General features: G+C 47.0%; 1 protein-coding gene across 1 annotated transcript; it reads left to right on the top strand.

Moving 5' to 3' along the window:
- Positions 1-6,037: 6,037 nt before the first annotated feature.
- Positions 6,038-18,053, top strand: LOC135369721 (uncharacterized). The gene is made up of 5 exons (XM_064603233.1): positions 6,038-6,113; positions 7,508-7,713; positions 12,030-12,107; positions 15,537-15,598; positions 17,900-18,053. Exons 1-5 carry the CDS (start codon positions 6,038-6,040, stop codon positions 18,051-18,053), a joined length of 576 nt encoding a protein of 191 aa, XP_064459303.1.
- Positions 18,054-20,697: the final 2,644 nt, after the last annotated feature.

Genomic DNA, 20,697 nt, shown 5'->3' on the forward strand with positions numbered 1-20,697 from the left:
CCCCTGAACATCAGTGCCGGGCTCTTCGCTCCCTTTTTGTTTTCATGCAGGCCACTGGACTCCTTGAAGAGCTCTAAACAGAACTCCGACCTGTCGTTGCCTCATTCTCACCCTAATTCATCCTCTCACATTAACCACTGTGAAATGGGGGTAGTGTCCTGTGGCTACCACGGGGAAACATCCCATGTCATCATCACTTCTTCATTTATTGTTGTTGTTGTTGTATTCCAGCTTCTGCACTGTAAGTGAACCCGGACATATGTTCGGAGGGGACCACGCTCTTTGTTGCTACAGCCCTGGGAGCCGAGTGCCTTTCGAGCTAGAATCAAGTCTTTTGTCCTAGGCTGCCTCCATGTCTATGAAAATAAAGCTCAAATTGAAATCCATAAACGAGAAGGCACTATTCGTTCTGGCTACATACAAGCAGGACATAAACTTCAAACTGACACATTAAGCGGCCTTGGTAATCGCCATTCATTCCACCTTTCTCAACCTATGACCTTGTTCCAAATGCGGGAGAGGAAGACCCGGCCTTTGTAGTCGCCCGCCTTTCGGTGCATATGAGCATTCGGATGTTCTGGACGTTTGGTGCTTATGAGCAGGTTCTCCCCTCCTGCTCATTTCCACCAAACGCTCAAAACCACCAACTTTTTTTCGGTGCATATGAGCGTTTGGAGGTTTTGAGCGTTTGGAGGTTATGAGCATTTGGTGCATATGAGGCACAACCGGAAGTCTGAAGCTAAAGAGGATGAACAAAGATGCTATAATCTCTACCTGAGACACAATGGCGCGCGGGAGATCGTCGAAGGTCGATGGGGCAGGTGGACTGGGAAAGCAAAATGTCTGATTCCGTCACACTGTGTTATAGGGAAACATTTAGTGCAAGTTTCATTAACGAATATTGGGGTCTTCAAGGTTCCATTTTGGTTCCAAATTTCCGACCTGTAAAGGAGGCTTCACGAGATGCACCGAAGCGTTGGCTGAGGCCCACAACCTGGTGAGTTAACACGAATACACCGTGTATTTTGCAAGAAACGCGTGAGTTGAATGCTCTGTACGGCATCTCAAACACCCTCCAAGACAGCTAAGTTCGCAGAATTTGTTGGGCCTGCAAAAACAAAATCCCTTGCTGTCACGAGACTCTTGCTTCGTTGCACGGAGCTTGTGAGGAGGTCTGAGGCCAGTGGCGTGCAGGCAAGGAATATCGTTATATCAGCGATGGTAAACTAGTACAGAGGCCGATATTAGAGCATTAAGTTGATTTCTTTCGCCTCGTAAAGCAGGCATCATCTATCTACCGCCGCGGGATGCGCGCATTGAAAATTGAAGAGTGCGAGTAATGCGTTGATTTTCTTATGGTGGATGCCTTTAAATGCAGATTTGTGGATTAATATTGTCAGGTTCCTTTGAGGTTCCAAACTTTCCCGCTCGGTTTGTTTGGGAGCCCCAATGGGGGGAGGGGGGGGTTCCTCTGCACACTTCCGCATATACTTCGCGTGCTCCAAATGCCGCTTGCATGAATTCGAAATATGGAACATGTCCAGCTCCTCCAATACAACCTGAAGTCCTGAATAGGCTGCGAAAGGACAACGGAAATCAGGTGAGAAGATGCTGATATTCAAAGGGTAATGGCAACATCGCAGCAACGAACTCCTGTTTCCATTGTCCCGAACGTACAGAATCGTCGTCGCCTTTAATATTCTCTATGAGTAGTCCTTCAAACAGCCATATCTGCGTATGGATGATGAGGTGTATCCGAGTGGGTTACAGCAACATAACACATTTAATACTGATCAATAAGGACTACATGTCGAGTACAAGCGAGTGGCTCCGATGCTCGAAGGAAACCGACTGACTTGCGAGGTGAGAGTCCATCCCGATAGCGGAGGTGCACTCTGACCCGATGTTATGGGCGCCCCGAATGTGGGCCTCTCCGTGTGGAATGCACCATTGGCGTGGGTGCCGAGACTATCGTCTTTTAAACCGCATGTCTGGCACACAGCACTCCTCCCCCTTTAGTATGTCTCCGGTTGTCCGTATAGCGTAGTGGTGACCTCCTGCATCGTCCTGATCTTCTAGGTGGACGAACCGGAGTCACTAGACTTGGGTTGTGAACTTCTACGTCAGACATCCAGGTGTCATCCTCTGTGGCGGTCCGCGACGCAGGTCGTCGGCGCAGTTGGTCGGCGTGACGCGTCATGTCTCCGCCCGCCGTTTTCACTACAGCCATCCGGGATCCTTTTTGGTTCTGTACCGCTCCCGGAATTCATTTTTGTCCTCGCACGTAATTTCGAGCGAACACGTGCGCCCCTGGCTGGAGCACACCTGTTTCTGAACTTGAACCTTTTTCTGGGCTTGGTCGTGCCTGGTCAGGTTTTGATATAGCCTCATTGTGCAGTTCTCGGACGCTGATGAGGTCCAATCTTGACCTGATGTTGTACCCAAGTAGCATTTCCGAAGGCGATTTACCGGACACAGTGTTTGGTGATCGACGGTATGAATGCAACCAGCGGTCCACATTTGTGCGCAAATCCCCCAGTCTTCATTTTCTTCAACGCATCCTTCACCGTGCGTACCGCCCTTTCTGCTAGTCCGTTTGACTGCGGGTGGTATGAGGCTGTAGGAATATGTCGTATCCCATTAGCTTTCACAAAATCCTGTAATGCTTTTCCTGTGAATGGCGTGCCATTGTCTGACACTACGCAGTGTGGAATTCCAAAACGTGCGAATACATTGCGAAGTTCCTTCACAGTTTGCTCAGACGAAGCATTCTTAACCGGAATTGCTTCAATCCAACATGAGAAGCTGTCCACTACGATGAGTAGCATCATTCCCTCGACTGGCCCGGTATAATCAATATGCACGCGTGACCATCTTATAGTTGTCGATGGCCAGGACAGAGGTTCCTTTGCTGGTGGCATTGGCTGGGCCTGTTGACGTTCCAAGCAGTGCCGTGCCGTGTTTTCGATGTCCCCATCTATTCCGGGCCACCAGAATAGTGATCTTGCTACTGCTTTCATTGTTACCATTCCAGAGTGTGTAGAGTGGAGTTCCAGTAGCATCGCATGACATGCTTTTGCTGGGATGATTATCCTCCTTCCCCACATAATCAGACCGTGGTCCGTCGAGAGCTCATCTCTTCGAGACCAATACGGTTGCAATGCCTTGTCTTGCAGCTGATGTGGCCATCCCCGCTGTATGGCATCCCTGAGTGCTGACAAGGTAGCATCTTGACCTGTCAAGTCGGCTAGCTGCTTTGCTGACAGTGGCCCCTCCTCTAGGATTTGGATAGAACATACCGCTTCTGAATTTGCGAGTTCTTCCTCAGTTTGTTCCACATCACAGACTTCGTTCAGCGTAACCTTGAAATCGCCGCATATCCTTACTGTGCCATCTTTCTTCATGACGGGCACAATAGGTGTCGCCCATTCGGAATGGGTCACCGGTGTGAGCACTCCCGCTTCACAAAGCCGATCAAGTTCCGGAGACACTTTGTCGCGTATTACGTACGGAAGAGATCTTGCTTTGCAGAACTTGGGCGTTATGCCTTGCTTCAAATGTAGATGAGCAGGTGGACCTACCATGAGACCGATGCCTGGCTCAAACAAGGATTTGAATTCCTGCTTCAGATTGGTCACCTTGCCTTCGCTGTTAACAACATTCACGTTGACGGTAAGCAGATCCAGCGCTGCAATTACATCACGACCACATAGGCTTAGGCCCTCACGGTCAACGACGTAAAGCGATGCTGTTGCCGTGCGGTGTCCGTAAGTGACTTCCATTTTCAGAACGCCTAGCGCTGGTAGCTGACCCATGTAGCACGATAACTTGCGTTGGCATGGCAATAACGTTGGCCAGGAGGCTTGATGTTTCCTGTACGTGCTAGCAGGTATCAACGTAACAGACGAACCTGTGTCAACTTCCATGTCGACCGGGATGTCCATCCAACGAGTGGTGATGATCCACGGACGCGGCGTTGTCTGGGTGTCGACACTATTGATTCCATGCAGGTTAAGGCTTGCCTCTGAGGTCGCCCCTTCTGTTGAAATAGCATTCGTCCGACCATGTGCTCGTGGTCTTGGTTGTTGTGAGTCTGACAAGCACATCTTTGCAAGGTGTCCCTTCTTTTTACAGCGGTGGCACTCAGTAGTCTTAAATGGACATGCTGGTGCTCCGTGATCGCTTCTTCCGCAACGTATGCACTTAAATTTCTGACTTGCCTGTCTTGGTGGGGTTCCTTTAGGCTCTTGACCAACCGGACGTTGTCGACCCTTTCGGTTGATGATCCGGTTCACTGAGCTGTCCGGAGGCTGACTCAGTTCCATGGCATTCTTGGTTGCCATTTCTACGGCGCACGCAAGTGTAGTAGCTTTCTCCAGGGTCAACTCCCGCTCAGCAAGCAATCGCTTTTGTATGCCAATGTCCCTGACACCACATACCAGCCTGTCCCGTATCATCGTATCCAGAGTGGTTCCGAATTCGCAGAACTCAGATAGTTTTCTCAATTCAGCGATAAATGTAGATACAGTTTCGTTCTCGTGCTGGACGCGAGAGTTGAAACGGAAACGTTCCGCAATTTCAGACGACTTCGGGGCGAAGTGACTGCTGAGTGTTGCTACTAGTTCCACGAAGGTCTTTGTGCTCGGCTTGGCCGGGGCCAGGAGACTCCGAAGTAGCCCGTAGGTTTTCGGTCCCACAACCGAGAGAAAAATACCGGTCCGCTGATTCCCGTCTGTAATCTTGTTTCCGACGAAGTACTGTTCTAACCTTTCAACGTAGTGACTCCATGGTTCCACGTCTGCGTCGAAGGCTGGGGCGGTTCCGAAAGTAGCCATCTTGCTTCCTCGCTCCGGAGAACAAAGGGAAACGCAGTCTCGTCGGATCAGATGTTTTCAGACGTGCGGTGACTGACGTGTGGTCGCGTACTGCCGCTGTGTCACCAGTATCCCATCCTCGTCGCCAGTTGAAGTGTATCCGAGTGGGTTACAGCAATATAACACATTTAATATTGATCAATAAGGCTACATGTCGAGTACGAGCGAGTGGCTCCGATGCTCGAAGGAAACCGACTGCCAAGCGAGGTGAGAGTCCATCCCGACAGCGGAGGTGCACTCTGACCCGATGTTATGGGCGCCCCGAATGTGGGCCTCTCCGTGTGGAATGCACCATTGGCGTGGGTACCGAGACTATCGTCTTTTAAACCGCATGTCTGGCACACAGCAGATGTGATGACTCGTTGGATGTGCAGGCACGTTGGATGTAATGACCCGTGGATGTAGTGGCCGAAAATGGATGTAACGTCTCGTTGGATGGTAATGGCACAATGGACGTAACAACATGTTGGACGTAACGGCTCGTTTTTGGATGTAACGGCACGTTGGATGTAATGGCACGTTGGATGTAGTGGCGCGGAATCCGGAATCTATTCTTTTACTGACCGTGCGGGAAAATACTGTCTGACTGTACTTTCCAATCAACATTGACCTGTCACGTTCACTGACCTCAATCCCAAAATGCAGGGTACACTGCTGGACTCAGAGTTGTCTTTGTACTTTTGTGTCCATTGGTCCAGCCGTCCCCACGTTATGCCAGAACTGAAGTTTGTTACCGATAATAATGGGCCCAGCCGCAGTGTGCTCTGTCTTTGTCCTTTTGTGGACGGCGGGAAAAATTAAAGGAAAACTCGATACAAAAAAACACACATAAAAAAAGAAAAAGAAAAAAAAAAGAAACCAGATGCTCGGGTATATGAAACTCGCTTAAGTAAACTGAGAGAGTCCATGATCAGACGGTTCCGCCATGTAGAACGTCTGTCCACAACAGCGACTTGGCTTTTCGACTACGAGCCTGCTGTGATACGAGAAGTGTTTGAATAATCAATGCGTTTGAAACAGCGGCCGGCCCACCCTATGTGAGTGTACGTAGCCCACGCTAACTGTAGAAATAATCTCTAACACAAAACGCTGTCAAAAAAAAAAAAAAAAGAAACAAGACAACACTTGTATAAATCCTGTGTTACAAACAGGTCGATCTTACAATGCAACCACCTGTTTTTAACAGAAATGACATAAGAGAACTATCGGCTTTTCTTGGACTGCGCTATGTGTTACAAAGTAAGTAACTAAGTCAATAAAAATGAGATGTTGATTTGCCACCTGCATTTGTATTCTATTTATGCCGCACGTAAAACTAGCTCATCGTATTTTTATTCGAGTAATTTCTGCTTAGCGATGTTAGAGTTAACCACGTAACACAAAGGGGTCAGAAGATCCAAGCCTGGCGAACCCTCAGACGAGTCGAGAGATCCAACCGGGTCCATCGGTGGATCTCTTGACTCGATGGATCTCTTGACGTGGAATCATGATACAGGTAACGCCCCGGTGTTCTTTGTGCAGTTCGAGCGTTTTGTAGGTTGGATCACGCTATGCAGTTGAGACGCAGATATAGTCCAACGTATTCGGAACTGCTTGGAATGAAAGGCTGGACTCCAGCCTTTAGGGCCAGGGCTTTAGGGCCAGGGTCTGTACATTTTCAAGACATTGCACAGAAGCAGTTGGAAGATCGCGCACAGGGCATGTAATCGCACTCTTCACCTGTTGAGTCTACTCTGAAACTTTTCCTCCCCGTACTTTCAAGGGAGAAAGGCAGCGGCGCTAGTGTCGCGCTGCCAAACTCAGGCGAACGTCCATATACACGGCTCTGGCCGAAGGAGCCTATTATCTCGTGCTTATTCATTTCGCTCGTGCTGTAAAAAGCTACAAGGCGAGAAAACTGTGTGCGTTCGGCGCTTGAGCAAACAGATGTGGAAACAAGCAACGTGCAACGCTTCGTATCTTAAATGGTCACAACATACTACGCAATACATGTCATATGATGCGTATGCCATCCAATTATGGGTCCACGCGCATAAGACGGCATTTTGTCTACATAATTTATGAATGAAAAACATATGAGAACGAGATCTACTTTAACAGAAGGACATACTAGTCCACCAATCAGATAAAGACTAGAGACTAAACCAGACTAAAGAGATACAAATATCGAATCAACAACAACAACAAATAAATTAATGACAAGTCCCTGCGTCCGCCCACGCGTCCTCCCATTGGCGCGCGAGGGAGAGGGAAAATCCTAGGCCAGATCTCTAGAGAATAGTCGAAAAATGGTTTCCAAGCGGTATTCGCTACCGTCCTGGTTTCAGTCCCTGCTTCTATGAGCATGGTCTTGAGATAATTGTGAACAATGGACCTCTAGTAAACATGCGAATAGTGTACTTCTGAATAGTGAACATCTGAATAGTGAATATCGAACGTGTTCCCAGAGTAATTGAGAAGTAGTGACGACGTTTATTTTTAGTTTTTCCTTTTTGTCGCTGTTGTTGTTCTGGGGGGTGAGAGAGAGAATTTATATTAGGAGTAGCAGAACACGACCGGAGGTGACTTCAGTTTCTCCTTTTTTTGTTTAGAAACAAGCAATAAACTTATTAAGGCTCCCTAATAATTTACAGCACGTGAACAGACAAAGGACAAACCAGAGGATAATGAGGGGATCACTGAACCCAAGAGGATCGTTGAGCGGGTCCCTGCAACAGAGGAGGCACCCGCTTCGCCTGCAAACTTAGGTGATGTCCTGGTCGACGTGATTCAAAACCTAGATGATGACGAGGTCTACGAAGGGATGCAGCGTGCCAACTCATCGAAATGGCTGACAAGTGTAAGTGCCATGAATTTGAATGACTCAACGCTAACAAATGATTAAATTCTGAATCACTGTGTATATCACCACAGTTGCTATTGGTTGCTGATGCACGCGTTTCCTGTCCTGTAGGTAGATTCCCTGACACGTAGTGAGGGCACCACCGTGAACACTTTAGTCTATCTGATCATGATCGTGTTACATGCTTATACAAACAAACTTGCTATTGAATACAGCCTCAAAGCGCTACGGAAGAAAAAGCCATTCGAAAATTAATAATTGTGTCTAATTTCGTACACTACGGCCCAGGCGGTACCGCCAATAATGCCCTGAAGAGCAGATGACCAGCTTGACGCTCTCCTCCAGCCATTTGACAAAGTCTCGTCCTCTGGATGCATACCACCTGACTGGAAACAGACTAGAGTGATGCCTATTCAAAAGGTTGGGAGACCACCAAGACAACTGTCCTCATACTGTCCCACTGATCTAACGCCATGCTTTGGAAATCTATTGGAGCTTATCGTCCACAAACGTTGGCTTGGGTACTGGAGCGAGGCAGCTGCTTCCCAGACCACATTACAGGATTTCAGAAAGGATGGGATGCATCTGACGCAGTTACTCGCCTGAAGCAAGCGAGAGAGTACGCTGAGCTCGGTCTCGCTGTTTTCCTTGGTGTGAAGAGGTCATATGACATAGTAACGGACACGGCATGTCTAGCTGCGCGCAAAGAAGCTCGTATCACTGGCCACCTGCTGAGGTACATTTCTGAAGTTTTATTTGGCAGAACCTTTGACGTGTCCGCCCGCGGGTGGTTCCAAGAAGAAGTTTGAAAGAGGGTTCCCACAAAGCAGTGTTCTACCTACAGTCCTACACTACTCAACCTAATCACTGCTGTGATCGACCGACGGATCCACCCTACACAATTCGCCCTTCATATAACCATCTACGCGAACCGTACCTGTCTCCGCATCGTGGGAATAAACAAGCAGGAAATTCGTGACACAACTGATATTGTCTTGAACGAACTTAATGTGGCACTGCTCACGAGAGGGCTGGAAGCGTCGCCAGAAAAGCCACAATGCATGGTTTGCATTCCTCGTGAGAAGTACGTGGACAAAGGTTTTCGTAGTCCCAGCCTTGATCCTCTCATCCAAAGACGCGCGTCTTGTAAATATCTTGATGTGACCATCAAGAGCGTATGACGCTGGTCTAAGCAAGTGAACCAGACCACCTGCGAAGGAAGGTGGTGGTGGTGGTGGTGGTGGTGGTGGTGGTGATAGGGCTTGCCGTTGTCGGCCTCACGTATGTGGGCAACGTCACGACTCACGCCCTGGGGGAATGTGCGTCCTGGGCCGACTTCTAAGGGAACTGTGCCGACATATGTCTGACCTGCGAAGGAAAGCAGACGCTTAAACGTACGCTTAACGAATCAGCTTTATATCATGGGGCAGCAATGCGCGATCATTGCTCAGAGCGCGCAGGGCCCTCATTTCATCAGGCATCATCTACGTGACGCCGCACGTAGACCTTGTGCCTATATACACAATGGCAGGCTCTTGAGCGCCTTCGTCGCGCTGGAATAAGAACTGTGCTGGATATATGTACATACCTTTTCTAGCGTCGCCCAAACGTATCTGGAAGCTAAGGAAAAGCGCGTCACTGTCAATTCGGATCTCAATGGGCTCCGCTTTGAATAACGCGGCAATATGTATCAGCAAGCATTTCATCTTCATCCAGCCCGAACAGCGGACACAGACATCCCTTGGGTGCCTGGCTTGTATGTTCGCCACTAGCTCTCTGGTCAACAGTGGTGCCCTATACCACGATTCCCAACCAGTCTATCTACACCGCCATGAAGCGAATTCGTGCTCGCCACAACGCTTCACATCCAAGGTCTAGAGAAAAAGAGTGAGTCCAGCCCCCTGGTGGCCAGAATGGTAGCAGAAAACCTGATATCCGGCATGGAGCACTCCGGCATGGAACTGGCTCCATTGACGACCGTGCCAGAACCCCTACCAGTGCGTATTGCATTCCATCAATGAACGCGGCCTGGAAAGGGAAATCAGCTCGATACCCCATATCTTCTACGACTGCCGAACTCCTCGCACATCTTGACGCATCTGCTGCGGTCCAGGTGAGAGGAATAGCTAAGCCGTTCTACTTACGGACCCGAGAAGTGCCCTCTGTGTCGTGATGAACCCCATGCGTGTGGTAGCATCCTAGCCCGCTGTGTAAGAAGGTCGTGTCCAAGCATAAGCTAATCGGAGGAGATCTTACCCTCCAATGGATCCCGTCTTATGTCGGCATCAAAGGTAACGAAAGAGCGGACCAGCTACTATCTTTAGCTCACCTTAGCTGCAGCCAATCCTTAACAGTTCCGGCCGACACCGATAGGCACAAGTTGAAGTGTGGCATCCTGGAATACAGGATATATGTACAGTTGAGAGACACATGAATGTACGCCGCGGTACTTGCGTCTCCGGAGCTTCATAACTAGCGGGTGTTGAAGATGGTGAGCAGGAAGGCGGAGGCACGGTCGACACGTCCTCCTGTAGCGAAGGACTTCCTTCGCCTCAGCAGTGACCATACGAATCTCTGCCGCTCGATGGACCCCGAACGAAGACCTTCCCCGAGTCATAAAAACAATGCTTCGTGGGCTATGCACCAGATCTGCGTTCACGAACTCGCAACTGTTCAAGCTCGGCTAGAGGATGCTAGCTGCGGTTTCCGCCATCACCCTGAAACCATTGAACATATCCTGACAGAACGCAGCGCGATACCACACTAAGCGGGAAACCCACCTTGCACACTCCAGGTCTGTCATAGTGACGGACATCCTATTCCCCGAAAGTTCTTATGCAGAACGAACTACCAAAACTCGCAATTAACTTCGTTCGTTTTCTCCAGGTAACAGGCCTCGTGCAAATATACCCCTGTAGTGCACCTCTCATCCCCCCCCCCCCACAGTGAACTTCAGTCTCATTCTTCTCCTTTCCTGCCTTTTTTTTCTCTCTCTCTCTCTTTATATAGACGTGACTATAGTCGCGACGATACCAACTCGTGTGCCACAAACAACGGCAAGCTATTTCGGCATCCCCCTCCCATCGGTTTTCTTTTCTTTTCTTTCATATACAGCACTTTGGATGGCTGTACGACTTGATCTTTGTTCTCTCACTTTGTGTCTTATGTAATCTCACTGTTGAGTTCCCGCTCTCTTCCGTCTGAACATGTAACTCAAGGTTAAATACAGGAACGTTTTTTTTTCGCCTCTCCACGAGGTTTATCTATACAGGGTGTCCCAGAAAACGTGTCATTGAATTATAATTTAAAAAAAACTGAGCCACCTAGAATCATGCGGTCAACGACATTTGTTCTTATTAGGTTTTTGCCACCATCTAAAGTTAATGTCATGTACACCAAGTTTAATTATGTAAATATTAGGGAACTGAACTCCGAAATTTGCCAAGTAAAGGTCACTTTTTCACCCCACGAATATGAAGAGCGTGCCCAATTCACTCAAATTCATGATAATTGACAGTGCTATTCATGCGCTATCCCACCGGAAAAAAAAGCAATGCTTTTCGGAGCACCGGACCATAACGCGCGATGACTTTTTGAGCGCAATCGCTTGCAGTCCGACGAACGGAGGTTCCGAAGCCAGCCCACAGCGATAGTCGAAAAACTAACAGTTCCTAAAATTCGAGAGGGAAGGCATTATCCCACCGAAAGTCGGACGTGATAAGTCCTGTGTTATCTCTTGTTATCTGGACGTACCTGTGTTATCTCTTTCTGTGATGCTGGCGTGGGCTGGCTTTCCATGCCTCCTTTTGTCGGACTGACAAAGATTGCGCTGCAAAATTCATCGTGCGCTATTCTGTGCGACCTGAGTAGAGCATGATGTTCAGCTATATTTTTTTTTTTCAATCGTTTAGCTCCTGAATATCGCTGCCAGTTATCAATTTGAGTAAATTAGACACGCTCTTCACATTGGTGGGGTAAAAAAGTGACCTACTAAGTGACCTAAAAGTGAACTTAAAAGTGACTTTACTAGGCAAATTTCCGACTTAAGCTCGCAAAAATTTACGTAATTAGACTTACGTTACACGACATTCACATCAGGAGGTGGCAAAAACCCAGCAAGAACAAATGCCATTGACCGCATGACTCGAGGTGGTGTAGTTTTTTATTATAATTCAATGACACGTTTTCTGGGACACCCTGTATATGACGAGTCAGTTTCTTAATGATTCTGATGAAGTCACAAAAAAGAAAAAATACTGTTCTGTGTCAGAAAAGCTCTAAATGTATTTGTTATGTCTTTTTCTTTTCAACAGTTCTCCGAGGAAGATTTAATGAGGGAACTACAGAAGGAGGACGACGACGACAATCAACAAACGCGTGTGTTATCTGAAGTGAGTAGCGTGCGATTTATATCCCTTTTTTTATGGTTAGTAGCCATGCGCCAAATTTGTGGTGAATAATGAGCAGCAATTCCTTTTGTCGCGTGGAGATATTGACCGTCTCGGTGCGAGGTTTCAACTATAAACGCAAATAGGAGCACGATGGAAGTTGATGTTCTGAGGCTGGAACACAGAAGAAAGGACAAACATAGAAAACCTCAGATGGTTAGGAGCCATAGGAGGTTGCGTCCGGGACCGAGTGAACGAAATGCTATACACTGATGGTGGCTGAGCTTGTTTTGGTGCGCCGTTTACAACGTTTCAAGGGAGCGTCTAGTGTTCTCCTGTCACTGTTGCACATACTCCTCAGCTGTCGGACCTATATCAACGAGAGGCGCCATTGACGACCGTGCCAGAAGCCCTACCAGTGCGTATTGCATTCCATCAATGAACGCGGCCTGGCAAGGGAAATCAGCTCGCTACCCCATATCTTCGACTGCCGAACTCCTCGCACATCTCGACGCATTTGCTGCGGTCCAAGTGAGAGGAATAGCTAAGTCGCTCTACTTGCGAACCCGAGAAGTGCTCTTTGTGTCGTGATGAACCCCATGTGCGGTAGCATCCTAGCCCGCTGTGTAAGGAGGTCGTGTCCCAGCATAAGCTAATCGAAGGAGATCTTACCCTCCAATAGATCCGGTCTTATGTCGGCATCAGAGGTAACGAAAGAGCGGACCAGCTAGCTTCCTTAGCTCACCTTAGCTGCAGCCCATCCTTACCCGTTCCGGCTGAATCCGATAGGCACATGAAGTGCCTGATAGGCATAAGTTGAACTGTGTCATCCTGGAATACAGGGTATATGTACAGTTGAGAGACACATGAATGTACGCTGCAGTACTTGCGTCTCCGAAACTTCGTAACTATAGCGGGTGTTGAAGATGGTGAGCAGGAAGGCGAAGGCACTGTCGACACGTCTTCCTGTAGCGAAGGACTTCCAGCGGGGCCGTGACCATACGAATCTCTGCCGCTCGATGGACCCCGAACGAAAACCTTTCCCGAATCATACGAACAATGCTTCGTGGGCTATGCACCGGATCTTCGTTCACGAACTCGCAACTGTTCAAGATCGGCTGGAGGATGCTAGCTGCGCTTTCCGCCATCACCCGGAAACCATTGAACATATCCTGACAGAATGCAGCGCATACCACACTATGCGGGAAACCCACCTTGCACTCTCCAGGTCTGTCATAGTGACGGACATCCTATTCCCCGAAAGTTCTTATGCAGAACGAACTACCAAAACTCGCAATTAACTTCGTTCGTTTTCTCCAGGAAATAGGCCTCGTGCAAATATACCGCTCTAGTCCACCCCTCATCCACAGTGAACTTCAGTCTCATTCTTCTCCTTTCCTGCCTTTTTTTTTTGTTTATTTCTTTTATATAGACGTGACTATAGACGCGACGATACCAACTCGTGTGCCACAAACAACGGCAAGCTATTTCGGCATCCCCCTCCCATCGGTTTTCTTTTCTTTTCTTTCATATACAGCACTTTGGATGGCTGTACGACTTGATCTTTGTTCTCTCACTTTGTGTCTTATGTAATCTCACTGTTGAGTTCCCGCTCTCTTCCGCCTGAAGATGTGACTCAAGGTTAAATACAGGAACGTATTTTTCGCCTTTCCACGAGGTTTATCTATACAGGGTGTCCCAGAAAACGTGTCATTGAATTATAATAAACAAAATATAGAAACCGACACTGAAGATTTTTGTTTAAGTTTAATTTGTACAAGCTTTCGCGTGGAGGTCCACGCTTCCTCAGGTACAAAGTGAAGTGGTGACACACATAAGTATATATAGTATAGACATATACACGACTAAACATACTGCTGTACAAAGAAAGGGAAGGGGAAGGAGATATGGTGCCACATGTCTGTGTACAATGAATAGCTGGGCAGACGGATAAGTGACCTCTATCCGTTTAAGAACAGTAAAAGGTGTTATCGTGAACAAAAAGGCTCGCCAACACAATCCTTGAATCTTCGCTTCAGTCATCTTCTGGCACTCTGTTAGATAATCCGTAACCTTCCCCTTTGTCCATTCTGGGCCACTCGTTTCCCATACTCCTGACCCCCCCTTCCGCGAAACTGGGTTGGCGAGCCTTTTTGTTCACAATAACACCTTTTACTGTTCTTAAACGGTTAGAGGTCACTTATCCGTCTGCCCAGCTATTCATTGTACACAGACATGTGGCACCATATCTCCTTCCCCTTACCTTTCTTTGTACAGCAGTATGTTTAGTCGTGTATATGTCTATACTATATATACTTATGTGTGTCACCACTTCACTTTGTACCTGAGGAAGCGTGGACCTCCACGCCAAAGCTTGTACAAATTAAACTTAAACAAAAATCTTCAGTGTCGGTTTCTATATTTTGTTTATGTGATCTACAGGACTTGACTCCCCTCTTCGTATACGCTTGAATTATAATAATAAAAAAACTGAGCCACCTAGAATCATGCGGTCAACGACATTTGTTCTTATTAGGTTTTTGCCACCATCTAAAGTTAATGTCATGTATCCCAAGTTCAATTATGTAAATATTAGGGAACTGAACTCGGAAATTTGCCAAGTAAAGGTCACTTTTTCACCCCACGAATATGAAGAGCGTGCCCAATTCACTCAAATTCACTGTTCACGCACTATCCCACCGGAAAAAATAGGCGAATATCATCATATATCATATCAATATCATCACCATAACGCGCAATGACTTTTTGAGCGCAATCGCTCGCAGTCCGACGAAAGGAAGTTCCGAAGCCAGCCCACAGAGTGATAGTAGAAAAGTAGCAGTTCCTAAAATTGGGAGAGGGAAGGCATTATCCCAGCGAAAGTCGGACATGATAAGCCATACCCGTGTTATCTCTTTCTGCGATGCCGGGGTGGGCTGGCTTTCCAACCTCCTTTTCTCGGACTGACAAAGATTGAGCTGTAAAATTCATCGTGCGCTATTCTGTGCGACCTGAGTAAAGCATGATGTTCAGTTTCTTTTTTTTTTTTTTTTCAATCGTTTAGCTCCTGAATATCGCTGTCAATTATCAATTTGAGTAAATTAGACACGGTCTTCACATTGGTGGGGTAAAAAAGTGACCTGTACTAGGCAAATTTCCGACTTAAACTCGCAAAAGTTTACATAATTAAACTTACGTTACACGACATTCACATCAGGAGGTGGCAAAAACCCAGCAAGAACAAATGCCATTGACTGCATGACTCTAGGTGGTGTAGTTCTTTTTTATAATTCAATATCATGTTTTCTGGGACACCCTGTATATTTCGAGTCAGTTTCTTAATGATTCTGATGAGGTCACAGAAAAGGAAAAATACTGTTCTGTGTCAGAAAAGCTCTAAATGTATTTGTTATGTCTTTTTCTTTTCAACAGTTCTCCGAGGAAGTCTTAACGAGGGAAGTAGACCTGGCGGGCGACGACGACAATCAACAAACGTGTGTGTTATCTGAAGTGAGTCGCGCGATAATTATATCCTTTTTTTTATGGTTAGTAGCCATGCGCCAAATTTGTGGTGAATAATGAGCAGCAATTCCTTTTGTCGCGTGGAGATATTGGCCATCTCGGTGCGAGGTTTCAACTAAACGAAAATAGGAGCACGATGCAAGTTGATGTTCTGAGGCTGGAACACAGAAGAAAGGACAAACATACAAAACCTCAGATGGTTAGGAGCCATAGGAGGTTGCGTCCGGGACCGAGTGAACGAAATGCTATACACTGATGGGGACTGACCTTGTTTTCTTTGTCCTAAGACCGGACATGCATGGCGCGCCGTTTACATCGTTTCAAGGGAGCGTCTTTAGTGTGCTCCTGTCACTGTTGCACGTACTCCTCCGCTGTCGGACATATATAACAACGAGAGGCATGCACTGCAGTCGCAGCTTGCCACAGTGTAAATTGAAAAACATCCGTATGGGTGTAAAAGGCTTGTCTTATAACTCACCACTTTTTACACCGTGTGGTCTGGAACACTAGAGGGTGTATTCTGTGTAGACACCTTTTGAAAAGGTGCTTTCCCTTGAAAACGCCGTCTTTTGCACCCTTTATACACCTTTTTAGGAGGGTGTTGAACAATCATTTTCAAGAAAAAGCACCCTTTCAAAGAGTGTTCTACACAGAACACCCCCCCCCCTTAAAAGGGGTGTTCCCGACCATACGGTGTAAAAAGTGGTGTGAGTTATAGGAAAAGCCATATACACCCATAAGGGTGTTTTTCAGTTTACAGTGCATCCTTGGCTGCCGCCCATTCAACTTGTCGAGCATCCTCGGCCCTTGGGACACAGCGGCCCACTCCAGGGCGCCGTCACATCATATATCACGATCACGATCAGGGTCGCCATCGCCGCTTCGCTCATCATTGTCATCACTCATCATTGTCACCACTCATATATGGTGTGTTCTTCTTAGTCATATAACTCATAAGAGGCCCCCTAGCTATGGGGTACCGTGCCACTGAGTGGACAACCTCTCCAGGTCATCATCAGAATATAACTGTTGTTGTTGTTGTTGTTGTTGTTGTTCTGTCAATGTTCCTTCTATTTCCAAATGACTTACTCATTATATAGTGTTACATTTCTGACATTTTTATTCCACTTCTTTACGCATCCCAGCCGAGCCCAGTCGTATCACAGCCAAGTGAAAGCATTCATTCATCCATCCTGCCAGAGAGGCAAGTAGCTCATACGGGATCCGGACAAAATGTCCCCGGACAAAACGTCCCCGGACGAAATGTCCCCGGACAAATGGTCCCCGGACGAAATGTCCCCGGACCAAACGTCCCCGAAAATGTCCCCGGACAAAATGTCCCCAGATGCCGTCCGGTTGCACAGCCGTTGGTACCTCAAATGTGACAAATGTTTTTCATGCTATCATGTGCAGGGTTGATTGATTTAAATCAGCCAGATTTAAATCACTGATTTTTATCGCGATTTAAGTAATGAATATTAATCAAGATTTAAATCACCTCCCTTATGTTATGTTTGAATTCGAATAGTAAATTAAAACTGGAGACGCTGGGGAAGATGAGACTGAGCCTGGAAATGAACCACTGCCTGAAATATATACTTCAGTGACTTTTAGCGCAAACAGCGTCACGTGACCCCTTCAGTGGCTCTCCGGCACACTGGCAAACAATTTGGTTACACATGGCGGGTGGTCATTCCACGAGCGTAGAACTTTTCCAGTTATTTCTTTTTCCTATTACTATTCGGTGTAATTCATAATATATAGTTTTCAAATAGATCTCCATTTGCATTAGCTAGTAACTGTTAGCCGCACTGTTAGAAGTCTAGACGCCCTTCTTTGTATGTGCTCAAAAAGTGATTTCGCTACTACGAGGTGGCACACGGAAGCCATGAGGTGAAGATCTGTCTTAGAAGACAGAAATCAACTCAGTGATTTAATCAATATTCATCATATTTAAATGAAAAAAATCTGAATAATTTGATTTTTTAATCCGCCGAACAAGAACGCAGTTGAGGACTGGCAGACGGCTGAGTGACGGCAGCTGGGGACATTTTGTCCGGGGCCTTTTCGGGGGACATTTTGTCCGGGGACGTTTCGTCCGGGGACATTTTGTCCGGGGACATTTCGTCCGGGGACATTTTGTCCAGGGACATTTTGTCCTACACCCAGCTCATACCTGTCTGCGAGAAGCTATACCGCCTGCCTACATGTCATTTGAATTTTCGGTAATGTAGATTGGCGTACGATGTGCTAACGTCGCCATGCTTTTTCAGCCACACTGAGGACAGAGATGGTAGAGGTTATGAAATGCCAGAATTTGCCAGCTTGAAGATCGGAGGACCAGCAGTGACTCCATCAGTGCACAAGAAATTGCGCGTGAAAATTGTGGAGGAAATCTGCCAGGCAATGAAACGCTGTACACTGTGAGTGGTCTCTCACCCTGTCCCGAGGTGACAACCCTATATTGAAAATAATTCCTGGAACTACCTTAGAGTTTAAGGTCTTGAGGTATTACGGGATATCTGAGGTTTTGAGGTTGCTTCAGAGCTTGAGGTCTTGAGGCTACCTCAGAGCCTGAGGTCCTGGAGGTGCCTCAGAGCTTGAGGTCCTTCTGTTACCTTTGGTGCTGAGGATTCCACAGGGTGTAACTCAAGAAGCGAACAACACCGACCACCCGTAGCACTACTTACCTTAATATCGGAGCCTAGCCTATGAGCGTATGAACCTTATGGGGAACCTTATGAACGTATGAGGAGCCTATGAACCTTAAGATCGGAGGACCAGCAGTGACTTCATCAGTGCACAAGAAAATTGTGGAGGAAATCTACCAGTCAATGATACGCTGCACAGTGTATGTGGTCTCTCTCTTGAGGTTACAGTATCATTTCTTGCAGACGTCCTACTAAGAAGTTTTATTCAAAGGCTGCCAGCACACTTGTGGAAAAGTATGGCTATTTGCGTGACGCCAGTAGGACTGGTTACGTGAGTTGCTTCTGTAAACATGTGTTTTGGCATAACGTGATGGCGTTTATGTGTCCTCTAATTAATTCTCTTTCCTTCAGGACTCATGGGTGACAAGACTGCAAAACAAATTTAAAAATGAAAGGAGAAAAGGTAGAAACAATGAAAGTCCCCAAGGGACCAGAGCAAAGCATGGTGTTAAAAGGGAACTTGACACGAATAGTGATGGTGAAGCATTAATGAGACGCAACAAAGTATCACGATCGTCTGTAAGTATCCTTCCGACATATTTCCTCTACCACGTAATTTGTAACGGTAAAAATTTACTTCTGCAATCAGAGTACTAGTAAAGGCAGTCAATTTTCTTTTTCAAGTAACGTGTACAAGTCTGGCAGCATGTCGCCACAAAAATAGGCTGACTCACCTTACGCGTAAATTTACTCAAATTTTGAATATTTTTTGAGGATTTAGCTCGACCGGATTTTGCACTGTTCAAATAAAACTTCACCATGTAGCACGCCGAAGGACAACCATTGTATAGAATAATATACCGTTATCACTCCATTTGTGGAAACCACAGGGTGTGCGGCTTTTTGTGACACTTATTCAGTTTGTTGCTGCTGAAAGAGTTTGCCGTTGTCAGCCTCACTAAGGTTGGCAACGTCACGACCAACGCTCTGAGGGAATATGCGTCATGGGCCTACTTCGAAGGGAACCATGTCGGCATGTGTCTGGCAGCTCCGTCTGTCTGAGGAATGCCCTGAAAAAACCCGGACGGCACTGCCAGCACCGGGATTCGGAGCTGCCTGGATGGGATACGGCCAGCACGCTAACCTTTCGGTCGCGCGAGCTCGTAATTGTCACAAGGGGGTGGGGTGGGGGGGGGGGGGTAATGGCAGGATAGGCTCGCCGTTGTTGGCCGCACAGAAGTGGGCGTCGTCACGATTATAACAAAAGAAAAAAATAGAACACAAAACAGAAAGAAAGGATGGGGGATAGAGGAGGATGAAGGATGGGGATGCGGTGAGGGTGCACGAGTTCGTCGGGGAGAGCAAAGGGTCGTTGAGCAAGGCCTGCCTTCTGCAGAAAGAGAATGAGGTTTCTTGCTTTGGCGGAACGTTCGGCAGAAGAACCACCAGGGTAGAGGATGTCCGCTATAGCGTTCCCGAGGTGGAGCGAGGGAGATGGGCTTCGCGCGCAGAATGGTATGCTCGGCAGTCTCGCAGGATGTGTTCGATTGTTTCGGGTTGTTGACAGTGGACACAGCAGGCGTCACCCCTAGCACCAATCTTGAATAGCTGAGAGTTGGTGAACCCAGTGCGGAGCCTATGGAGCATGGTCTGTATAGGGCTGGGCAGGAATACTCAAAATTTGTATTATAATACAAATACATAATACTTGCTAAAAATGGTATTATAATACTAATACATAATACATTTTATTTTCAAGTATTATAATACATAATACTATTACTTCCCTGTATTACTCAGTAATACTAGTAATACTTTTGTGCCGTGGCAGACAGTTATTATAAAAGGAATCCCAGACATATTTCTGAAGCCACCGGTCCCGTCTATACGCATGTTTATTTCAGTTGATTGCACTTAAGAAGAAACATCTTTTCAAATACGCCATCTTCTAACGATCGTCTGTTTGGTCTGAGTCGCACGTTCGCAAACGAAAACAATCGTTAAACCGGCGCGGACGAACATAAATTAGTGTTGAACTTTAAGAAAACACTCTTAACTGATGGGTAGTCGTCCAACATGGGCAAGTCTACGCGTTTGTTATCGAGGTACTTGAGGACTTCCAACTTCGCACGGCACAGTGCCCAGCTCCAGAGTTGTGCCTAACTCGTTACAAGTAACTCGTTACTTGGTAACGGTTACTTTTTTTGGTAACGAAGTAACGATTCAGTTACTTTTTAAAATATGGTAATAGTAACGGAATCAGTTACAAAAATTGGTAACTCGTTACTGACGTTACTCGTTCCTTTTCTTCAACGCGGGGCAGCACATTTCGGCACTCCGTGTGGCGCAATGCGTGCGGATCTGACCTGCGTGACCCACGACCACGTGTGACTCAAAGTGTTATTGCAATCCCTGGCTGG

Source organism: Ornithodoros turicata, chromosome 10 (assembly GCF_037126465.1).
Source record: "Ornithodoros turicata isolate Travis chromosome 10, ASM3712646v1, whole genome shotgun sequence".
Classification (NCBI taxonomy): domain Eukaryota; kingdom Metazoa; phylum Arthropoda; class Arachnida; order Ixodida; family Argasidae; genus Ornithodoros; species Ornithodoros turicata.